The 11,250-nt window shown below is 35.4% G+C and overlaps 3 protein-coding genes and 1 long non-coding RNA gene across 5 annotated transcripts in view; 1 reads left to right on the forward strand and 3 right to left on the reverse strand.

Annotated features, from left to right (window-relative positions):
* LOC100175896 (pinin) overlaps positions 1-2,371 on the reverse strand; it is a 5,372-nt gene extending 3,001 nt beyond the window's left edge. The window contains exons 1-6 of the mRNA XM_002124593.4: positions 2,085-2,371; positions 1,797-1,856; positions 1,676-1,741; positions 1,041-1,143; positions 528-622; positions 213-288 (exon numbers count right to left, since the gene is read on the reverse strand). Coding sequence (XP_002124629.1) covers positions 213-288; positions 528-622; positions 1,041-1,143; positions 1,676-1,741; positions 1,797-1,856; positions 2,085-2,197 — 513 coding nt within the window. The 5' untranslated portion in view covers positions 2,198-2,371. The remainder of the gene's footprint in view (positions 1-212; positions 289-527; positions 623-1,040; positions 1,144-1,675; positions 1,742-1,796; positions 1,857-2,084) is intronic.
* Positions 2,372-2,402: 31 nt separating this feature from the next.
* LOC100175148 (queuine tRNA-ribosyltransferase accessory subunit 2) lies at positions 2,403-3,632 on the reverse strand. Its single transcript, XM_002130259.5, has one exon. It carries the CDS (start codon positions 3,630-3,632, stop codon positions 2,403-2,405), a length of 1,230 nt encoding a protein of 409 aa, XP_002130295.1.
* Positions 3,633-4,612: 980 nt separating this feature from the next.
* Positions 4,613-9,909, forward strand: LOC100186086 (trichohyalin-like). 2 transcript variants are annotated; one of them, XM_018813780.2, is made up of 12 exons: positions 4,613-4,869; positions 5,010-5,079; positions 5,292-5,615; positions 5,935-5,991; positions 6,330-6,473; positions 7,196-7,359; positions 7,596-7,730; positions 7,823-7,890; positions 7,941-8,024; positions 8,167-8,233; positions 8,340-9,146; positions 9,232-9,909. In XM_018813780.2, the coding sequence occupies exons 1-12, from the start codon at positions 4,763-4,765 to the stop codon at positions 9,743-9,745; spliced, it is 2,541 nt and encodes an 846-aa protein (XP_018669325.1). In that variant the 5' UTR covers positions 4,613-4,762; the 3' UTR covers positions 9,746-9,909. The 2 variants fall into 2 exon arrangements, with proteins under 2 accessions (XP_018669325.1, XP_002130368.2); XM_002130332.5 differs by having other exon boundaries at positions 7,944-8,024.
* Positions 9,901-11,250, reverse strand: LOC113474616. The gene is made up of 2 exons (XR_003396308.1): positions 11,204-11,250; positions 9,901-10,137 (listed from the first exon to the last, which is right to left on the reverse strand). It is a non-coding gene; the product is annotated as an uncharacterized LOC113474616 (long non-coding RNA).

The following is an 11,250-nucleotide window of genomic DNA, read 5'->3' on the forward strand; positions in this document are numbered from 1 at the left end:
AATTTTACNAATTAATAATATAAATTANNNGTGTTAAACTGTCACTTTTTGGGGTGTGGTTATAAACTGCAGCAAAAATGAATAGCATTACAAAAATTAACTGGTGCTACTTCAGAATACATACAGAAAAAAGTGTAAGAAGAAAAAAAAGAAAAAAAATACAACAGTTTTCAATACCTTAATATTTACATTATAAATTATAAATTACTTACAGCAAGACCAGCTTTGCTTTCATCAGTTTGAAATCTCGCAAGCGTTCCTAACAGCATGCCAAACATTCTTCGATTTCTAAAAAATTTACATATTTCGCTAAACAAAAGAGATGTTACAACACAAACTCTGAATAAATTATACAATAGACACAAAGCTTTAGCAGTAGAAGCAAAAACTTTTATATAGCCTATTTATCGTTTTTATTGGAATTAAAACAGAAATTTCACTTAACAATAGCAATGTTAGACCACAGTGACAAACTCTTAACAAATTATAAAATAGACACAAAGCTTTTAAAATACACTTTTTCTTACCTTGCCTTTCCTTTCTCATCTGGGTTCTGTGCATGAATAAGCTCTTTTTTTGTAATCTTTTTGGCAGTTGATACGATGGATGACTGCACTGTTAGCTGTGGAAAAAAACACTATGTCAACGGGCTGATATTCAAGGGCTACATTTATTCTGTAGGGGTGAGGTCCCTGAGAACCTGGGATTTAGACCAGATTTGACCCATTACTCAAACCCCTTGTATGTCTGAAAGTGACGTGCTCGCGATAGTAAATTCGTTTATTCATGTTCCGACTGAAGCATTCCCACCAAGTCCCGATCCTTGACCCGCAGGATTTCATATGTAGATTATATCTGCGAACTCGTTCTCACGCGATTCGCAAGGATTACATTACACAGTGGGACAAAAATAAGACTACCCATGGTTAGGAACTGTGGATAGAACTGTATGTAGACCGAAATTAACATTTTTGCACAAAAATATGAATTGACCTAAGATCTATACTTGACAATTTAAAGATATATATTTAAGAACACACTTTTTGCTCTTCCTCTTCCTCCTCCTCACTTTCATGATGAGCAACAGGAGCAAAGTTACGTCGATTGCCAGCGACTACTCGACGACCAGGTCCGACACCAACCCTGGAATAACATAATACAATTAACCTATATGCCTTCAAATCTGATAGAAGATCAAATTAATTTACTCCAGCAAAGAAGAAAACGAGACACTTGTTAAAAAAATGACTTGCGTAAAGAACTACTGAAGAGGGGATAGGGCTATCTAATAGAAATCATGTCTTCTGAACCCATGTAATTATCCAATATCCACAAACCAGCGACTTAAATTGAAGAGACAGAATAAATTTTATTTATTTATTTAAACCAGATAAAAGACTAAGTGCTAAATTTACTTTAATCTTAATTTCTCTGCTTACTTAAAACTCTGTCTATTTTCTTCCAATTAAATATATATATATATAATATATATATATGTTTTTAACTGTAAGCGTGTTTTAACAACTGTTGTTTTGTCGCTATACCCTGTCTTTTCGTATAAAATATTTCCAAATCTTCGTACAGTAATCGAAGAGACAAACAAAGTTACTATTATTATTAGGCAGAAATTACACTGGAAAATAAGTTCAGAATCTTATGTAAAATAATTTCCAACCTCTGATATAAATCTCCTGCTTTTTTCGAGGGAGGTTCCTCAGCACCTTCGTTTGTCCATCGCCGTCTAAGAAAACAATTTAATTGAAAAATTTTCAACCCGATATAATATATCAACTAACCTTCCAAGTACTTGACCCCGGCCTCTGCCGCGTCCTCTTTCGTTCATCTGACGTTCAGGTCTGCGGAAATAAATAATGAATATTAAAATCAACGCATTAAATGGCCTACATATAATATAGCCTAGTGAAATACTCAAAAATTTAACTTTTTTTCCAGAAAGAAAAAAGTTTATTAAAAGTTAAAATCGGCAGTTAAGACTGCCTATACAAGTGAAATACAAGGTTAAAGTTAGTAACAGTATGTTGAGTCATTTAAACGTCAATGAATTAAAAACATTTGTTACCAACCTGGCTTCATTGGGGTCACGTCCGGTTACTTTTTTAATGCTGTCATCAACGGTTTTTAAATTTTCCTTTGCTCGTTCTATTTGTTCTTTCAGTGCACTCACAGCGAGAGCCATTTTAGTTAAAGCTACTAACTGCTGGAAGAAGTTAAAGTTTGAGGTTGCACTTTTTAATGATTAAATTAATTTTTTATCACAGATAGGATATTGGCAGGGTGATATGAACCAAAGTCACATACGATTGTTAACACATTCAGTTGCAATAATGCAGGTTTTTAAAAACTTGCAATAAAAGGTATAAATATATAAAGTTATTCAAGTCCTAGGTGCTAATTAACCTATTTATCCTTACAAATTGTTGTTTAAAAAGAGACAAAGCCTTTTTAGAGTTACTTGCATTGTGCAGAGCTTTAAAGAATGTTAAATGATGATGCAAATTATGCAGCATGAGTAAAACTGGTGCCAGCATTTCATTTAGTTTAACTAGATGTTGCATGTAGGCTCTTGTGTGGTTCTTGCAGGTGTAACATGTGCAGTTCTCCATCAAGGGTTCAAATGATCTAGCATGGCTTTCACATGACATTTGCATTGTTATGTTCAGTTTTTCGCCGCAGACTTGTTCAATGTTTTTGTCATTTACTGAAATAGTTGTATCATTGTCGAGTTTGGGAATGTTGTAAATTAATGCAATGTTTGCGTCAGATAATTTTGAGATATAGGATGTGTCAAAAATAGATACTCCTATTTCTGTGAGGTGAATGACAGACAATGGGTCTCCTACACCATGGACTATCACTGGTTTATCTTTAGGCAAAACTTCCACAATTGATTTGACAAACGCAATGGTCGCAGCACTTAACACAGATTCTGTAGGCAATGAATCGATCACATAACCAAAAACAGGAACTTTGTATTCTTGCTCTAAACGAACAATTTCCTTCACGCAACGTTTTCTTTCTTCAAGGAAGTCACCACCTTCAACCATACACACAATTTTTGACTTTTTAAGCACAGTTGCCTCTTTGTGCATCTTCATGCATTCTTCCAGGAACTGTATTGTCCTGTTCACTGACTTAATTGCTCTTTTTCGGGACTCTGAAGAAGTCACATCGCCGTCCGCTAACGCTTGATACACATCTGGCTTCATACGTTGTATAAACTCCATATACAACTTTGGCGTGAAATTTTTTCGCCCGCTTGAGCTCCATACAGCCACGGATTTATTTGTATTGTAACCTGTACTGGGTAGATTGGTTGGATCCTGTATTGTGCAGTACAGAGAGCTTTTTGGGGGTAGACAGAATAATTCAGCAGCACTGCATGTTGCTTCAAAAGTTTGTCCGTACTCAATTACACCCGGCATAGGGACCTGAAATATCTTAACTGTATCCTCAGTTAAATGTTTGTCAAGATATGAAAACGTTTCATTTGTCAAGTGTGGTATACAGCCTGATTTTGTGTGGAAAATACATAAAGGACTAGTTATGGCACAGCTTTCAACTTCGCCGTTGGTTTCATCAACTCTAGAAATAATGCTCTCCAATTGATCCATCAATGTATGCTGTGCATTAATGGTGGTCGAAAAAAAATTGAACAAAATAGTATTTTACTTAGCTAAGAATTGAAGGTAATGTAAATAAAGGTGCATAAAAGATAACGATAAGGTAAAACAAAGTCCATATGGGTGATACTGGAAATGGTGACCAGAGAAAAATTTGGTCTTAAAATGTTCTTTACGTCTCCCTGATACCCGGTGTATAATTTTTTGGAAAAAAACTCGGGCGTTTGTGACGAAAATTAACTTAAAAAATGAAAATGATTCGCGCATTTCAACTGGTAAAGAATCCTTCATTGCGTTACGTGACGCGTCGCGTACAGTTTGGGTTTAGTGGCTATGTTATATTGCTATGCGAATCAGGAATCTTTATTAGACCTAGTTTTTAAATACAATAATTAGAAATAAATATAATAATTTATTCTAACAGCACATTTGTGCGGTAGCTGTCTAAATAACGAAATTTCGCATACTGTCTATCTGTCTCTCGCATGTGATGTGTAATATGTTGGGCAACGCAGCGAAAGCGCATAGTGATTTCTATAGCATTTGGTACGAACTGGACAAGGTATATTTATGTTTAGTACACACACCCGGTCCCCTAGCGATGAGCATCCACATGGTGCACAGGCACCAGAACGACGCTTCTAGAACCACAAATGCGATATTAGAATATAACTAGTTTACGAGTACACTTTTTATCTGCGTGGAAATTTTACAGGATAATATTATTACATCCCATATAGTATACGGCCGGCGTAACGTCAGGAAGGGCCTGAGCAAAGCTCACTTTCGCGCGCTTTTGTAAAACATCAGAAAGTACTATGATTTCAAATTTTACACGGCCCTGTAATGACATAACACAAAATGGGTTAGGTTCTTTTTAATAAAACATATCTCATATTTTTTAAAATATACCCCACAAAATAGACAAGGTATTTATTTGTACATGACCTCCAAATTAATTTTAAAACATGTCCACACGAGTCGTTGTGCGAATAAGGTAACTTAAGAATATTGGGAAAACACCGATTTTAAATTCGGTTTGAAGTTTTTCCCGTGAAACACCTCGCACCAATTCGTTTGTGCTTATTTTATTGGAATATTGGGTGCCTTTTATCGTAATCATGGATGATAACATGCGAGAAGAGGCGATCGACTTAAAAATTCGACTTATGCGCGAAAAGAATAAGAAGTTAGAACAGAGACGAAAACTAATCGAAGAAGACGAAAGGTTTGTATTGTTCCGTCTTTTTTTTGCTATTGCCACGCTTAGCATAATATATAAGACCGCTGTAGCTGTATTTTAAAGGGTGTAATTTTAATGGTTTGTGTTTCTTGGTGTATCATGAGACATACAATTTATTCATAAAGGCAAGCTGAGGCTGCATCTGCTCAAGCAAAAAGGCAACAACATTATGCACCAGATACCAGAACTAAAAAGGTAATTTTATAAAAATTATAAATTTCTTTTTCATATAAATATTTCCAAATTTTTAGAATGTTTTGAAAATTGTATTGTTTTATGTATTAAATGTATGTAAATACATATCCATAAAATAGTTTGCTATTTTAAAGTCTTCTAAGAGTTGTTTACGTTTGGGGTGTTTACAGTAATGTTTGGTGATTTTAAATATTGCTTTTAAATATGAAAAGGGAGGAAAATATAATGCTCATATGGATCAACCAGAAGAGACACAAGACAATGATCGTCATCAAAGAAGACCTCCTCGTAGAGATCAAAGACAGCAACCAGATCAAAGGAGGCAGTATGATCGTGGAGATCATAATCCTCCTCATGAGCGTAGAAGAAACGAGGGAAGAAATTATCATCCGGAAGAGCCAAGAGACGGGGATCGTGGGTTTGTGGAGGAGAGAAGACACGGGAGGGGAGAGTATGGAAGACAGAATCAGCAGAGACCTCATCGAGGAGGAAGAGGAGGCGGGGATGCTCAAGGAGGAAGATACTCGGATAGACAGGTGGGGATGATATATTAACAACTCATCAATCATTAAAATATAGAATTCAGAAGTTATCAAAATACAGAATTAAAAGATCTTATGTACCTGAAAATTTTATTTAAGTAATGTTCTATTCTATATGAGCATGTAAATGACATATTTAAGTTTTGTTGCAGTGGTGACAGGTTCGTGTGTCATGAGCAGTCTAAGCTAAGATTGTAGAGTATATATATTGTAATAACCAATAAATGTGTCTAACATAAAATAACTCTAATATGTTTTGTCTCACATTTTGAGTTATTACTTTTCAAATGGGTTTATGTTGTTTGTCTTTCAGGGTGAAGAGCGTGAAATGCAACGCAGAAGAAACATCGAACAAATGGATGCACAGATGGTAAGTTTCTGCTGTCGTTAGTGATAAGTGAATATAGAGCAGAATTGTCACTGTAACCTAATCTCAAACTTTTACATATAATGAGATATTTGAAATTTTAAAGGCAAATGTACGGTACATTATAATACGGTTTATTTTGTAGAACCTGGTAGCTTACTAACACTATATCCGCATGTTAAAATCTACAAAAATATTACAAAAATTAATGACTCATTCTCTTTGTTATTAATTTTTGATGTGTCATCAAATATGACTAAAAGACTTTGTACCGGCAAAATATTTGCTCAAATATTTTTTTTGCTCAAATTTTTTTTTTGCTTAAATATTTTTTTTCTCAGCAAGGTGAAGAAGGATGGGATGAACCAAGAGGTCTTCTTCAAGATCCAAGGAGAGAAGGAGCAGGAGAATACTCCAGAAGACCCCCTCCTCCAAATGTGAGGTACAATAAAAATGATCAACACCAGAGACACAACCAATACAGGGTAAGATTACAAATAGATATGCCAGTATATTTAACTGTTATAGCAGCTTTGAAACTTCAAGTGAATGTAATACACACATTAAATGATGTTATACTAATCTGATGAAGTGTTTTTATCACAGCTTATGTTGTGCAAATCTATCTATAATATGTGTAGCTGTATTATTTATCCAGGCCCATTAGCACACATGGTGTGCTGACTGTGCTTGGGTAAATTTAACACACACTTCAAGTCGATATAACACACACAAAATATTTTTTATTTTAGTGTTTTCTATCACAGCTTATGCTGTGGACGTTTATCAATAATATTTGCTTCATTATTATTTCTCCAGTCATATCAATACACATGATGTGCTTAGATTTAGGTATAAATAAAGCAAGGAATGATATTTATAATAAAATTGATGGGTAAATTGTATGCTAAAGAAACCTGACATTCATAAATGAGTTTTCTGTATAAATGGCAGACAAATTCCAAGACTTTTTGTAGAGATTTTTTTACCACTTTGATGAATAGTGTTTTTGAAATTGGATTTTTGATCACTTTTTATTGAATAGGTGACCAAACCTAGATGTCCACCCATTTAAAGCTACTTACATAGACTTTTTACCACTTTGTAACTCATGTCTTTGAAATTTTGATCACTTTTTATTGGATAGGTGACCAGGTCTAGATGCTGATTTGATGTATCACAAGAATAAGTTTGAATTTAAATGCAGGATCACCCCCCATCAAAGATGAACAACATGATGGAGATGACAGGAAGACAGAGACAGGATCACGAGAGGTGGAAGAACCAGCAAGAGGCAGCGGATCGAGATCGATTGGCTCGAGCACAAAGAGAAGGAGGAGACTGGAGGAGAGCATGGGATAATGAGAAGATGTAAGATGAAATAGAATGTGTTTGTATTATTGGTGGTCAATTTTTACCTCTAAACTTAACATGGCCACACATATGGAGATAAATTAAATATATTTCATATAAAAATAAAATATATTTTCATATGTATTATTGGTGGTAAATTTTACCCAAAAGCTAGATTTTGTTTCTAACCTAACTCTGTGCTGTTATATTTATTTTGCCCCATTCTATGAAATATATATATTCATTTATTAAAGTGAGCAGGAGATTGAAGAAGGCAATAATCGCAATCGTCGGGGTGAAAACAGGGGTAGGAGGGGCCGTGGGGGTGGACAGGGAAGGGAACCCATGCGTGAGCAACCAGATAACGAGAGAAGCTATGAAGGAAATGAGTAAGGGGGTGTTTAATTACTTAAGTTTGTGTAGTGATACAGCATACATGTGTCCGGTTGTATTGTTGGGCTTTGATTTTTCCAATTTTTAGGCAACATCAAAGTCGAGATCGGAAACACTCCAACAAAGCTAATGATGAAGAATGGCCGTCACTTGAAGGTATGGTTTGGATTTTTTTATTATTTTTAGTGGAATTATTACCATATTAGCAGGGGGAGAGAATGAGAGCAAACCAAAGGAGCAAAGAAAGAAACAAAAAAAGAGGAAAGAAAAGAAACAAGAGCCAGAAACAGGTAAGTACTAAATTGTATTTTATTTTGTAGTACTTTTTTGCAATCTCTAAAAAAAACAATTTCAAAGCAATTCAAATACAGTTAATGGCACATTAAGAAGCATATTCTTGCTTGTGTTTATTTTTGCATTTCTGACTTATAGAAGCAGATACAAAGCAACAGACTGTGGAGGAGAATGCTCAAGATAACATTGCACCGGAACCTGGAAGGTAGGTTGCTTGTTTTGGCAATTCAATATAAAGAGAAATGTTAAACAAGTGACGCCCACCCAAATAGTGCTTAAGTATTTTTACTACATATTTTTTCTTATTTCAGCAAAGAAAAAAAAGAAAATCAAGCAACAGACCCTATGAGTCCACGAAACTCTGAATACTCTCGATACTCCAGAGGTAGGGGTAGAGGGCGGGGTAGGGGGCGAGGCCGAGGTAAACCTAAACCTGATAACAGACCTGGTGAAAAGGAAGAGGAGTCCCCTGGAAAGGGAAAATCTCCAAAATCTCGGGGACAAAGAGACTTAGTTGTTGATGTTAATGTGGCTTGCTCCGATGAGTCAATGAGGAGCCAGTCCACAGGATCGGAGGCAAAAACTCCCGATCAAAGTTCATCATCTATGGTTAGTCCTCTGAAGACACCGGATAATTTTGTTCATGTGAATGACTGGGCGATGGAGGTTGAGATGAGCAGTCCTAACTATGATCCCAAGAAGCATGCTCCTGCTGGATCTGAACCTCCCAAACTTCCGGAGGTTGCGGAAGTTAATGAGGAGGGAGAGGAGCTGGCGACTCGGATAAATGAAAGTGCTGAGTCAGCACAAAATATTTCCGAAAATGATAAAGCAGCGGAAAATGATGAAACCGCACAAGATGATGCAGAACCACAAACTCAACATGTAGAAGTGGGGGGTGAGGATAGTTGTGTGGAGGCAGAAACAATGGAAGCTTCTGTTAAAGGGGAAGAAGCAAATAATGATAAAGATTTATTGGAGAAGGCGAAAATTGTGACAGATTTAACATCTGCTCCTCTTCCTGATGGAGAGTCCTCTCAACTACCAGGGGAAACTGAAATACAAGGTTCAGAGAATGTGAAAAATGAAGACGAGAAAACTGAACCTTCAGACATAAAGTAAGTTTACTATGGATTTTCTTCTAATTTTTATCTGCATTGTTAAACTGTTTTTTTTTGCATTTAAAAAAAAATATTTCCACAGAGTTGAAAGTGATGTTGTTTCTGCGGAAGTGGTGCAGAAAGGTGATGCAGAAGAAGATCTCGTTTCCGCTCAAGAGTCCAGTGCTGTGGAAGACTTGGAAGGGAAAAAGGAAGAGGAGGCATCTTCTGAGGATGAGTTTGAGGATGCGGATACAGGATCTCTATCTGCAGATCGTCAACAGGAGAAAGAGGAAGAACAGGAAAAAGAAGAGAGAAGGGAAGATGAGAAAGAAAAGATAATTCAGGAAAAAGAAGAGAAAAGGGAAGATGAGATAGAAGAGAAAAAGGAAGATGGGAAAGAGGAGATGAATGAGGAGAGTAAGGTGGAGAGAAAAGAGGATAAAGTAACCAAAATTGAAGAAGAAAATGTGGAAGAGAAAAAGGACGATAAGGAAACTTGTACAAAAGAAGTTACGATCATAACATCAACTGTAGACGAAGTTTCTGAAAGCGTTGTTGATTGTTGTGTTGGTGAAATGGTGCGAAAAGTTTCAGAAGAAATTGATGGGGTTTAAAACTAATTTTCTATTCATTCAGTTTTGACATCTTTTAATATCCTTCAGTTGTTAAGGATCACAGAATCTGTTTTTCGCTTTATAAAAAGTGCTCGCTTAGTATGTGCATCAAATGCATGCAATTATGGTTTCTATTCGCAAATTAAAAGCACGCATAAAGTGCACAATACTTATTTATTTACTAAATTTTATGAAATAAAAAGTGCCAAAAAATGAAGACACACTAAAACATCACAGTGGCTACTTTGCTCTTCTTCTTCTTCCTACAGTTTGCTCATGGAGCAAGAGAGCTGCTCTGTAGTCCTCCACCGCTGCCTCCCGGTGACCCAATTTTCCTCGGACATCTGCTCTCTTCTTTAAAGTTGCGTAATCGCCAGGGTTGATCTCAAATGCTGAAAAATATTATTGTGTTTTATGGTTTCCTATCAACTTCTATGCAAGGTGGCTTCATATACGTGGTGCTTACAACATTTTAAGAGCAGTTTAGATTTGCATTTAAAATGAAAGATTTGCATTTTAAATGAATGACAAATTTATCCTCAATGAAAGTTAGTTAGTATAACATGGGTGTCTTATTTTCTACACCTAGTGCGGTTATGAGTTACTGCGTATATAACCTGGGTAATTGTTTTATTGGATTAATCTCTGTCTAACAATTTGGATAAAACAGTGGTTACCACCGGGTTTGAGTTGTAACAGGTAAGTGTCTTAAGAACACACATAGATTATTATAGCATTGTCATCAGAGTTTTAAGACATGCACCATAAATGCTCCAACCCAGTAGTCACTAATGGGTTGTCCAAATTATCAGCCATACATGAAAAAAATGCTAAAAAAATTAATCACCAACAAAGTAACATACATGGTAACTCGTAAGCTGGCCCGAGGTGTTAAACCTGTGTTATAACGACTGTCATTTTGCGGCCATGCAAGGATAGAGTAAGTTACATTCATTCATTCAAATCAGTGAAACAAGGCAGGTAAAGATGTGGAATGACCAGCATTAGAAATTCTATGTTCCACATCGAACAAAGTAATCTTACACAGTTTATGTTTAACAGCGACCAACTGGTCCGCTATTAAAATGCGATATAGTGTAGGCTAGGCAATTTAAAATTAAGCCTAAATATACTGTCCTTTTATAGTTGTTTGTACTAGTTCCCATATTAATAAAAAAAAACATAAAATGTTGCACGAAAAAAAATCATTAAAAATATTTTATAAAGTAAAATATGTATGGTCACCTGTTGTAAAATCTTACTCAGCCACATATTAAATAAATAAAAAACATAGAATGTTGCTCAAAAAATGCATCAAAAATATTTTATAAAGTAAAATATGTATGGTCACCTGTTGTAAAATCTTTCTCAGTCACATATTAAATAAATAAAAAACATAAAATGTTGCAAGAAAAAATGCATCAAATATATTTTATAAAGTAAAATATGTATGGTCACCTGTTGTAAAATCTTTCTCAGCATTGTCATATTCTTTCAATATGTCA

The sequence above is a fragment of the Ciona intestinalis genome, chromosome 10 (assembly GCF_000224145.3).
Source record: "Ciona intestinalis chromosome 10, KH, whole genome shotgun sequence".
NCBI lineage: Eukaryota > Metazoa > Chordata > Ascidiacea > Phlebobranchia > Cionidae > Ciona > Ciona intestinalis.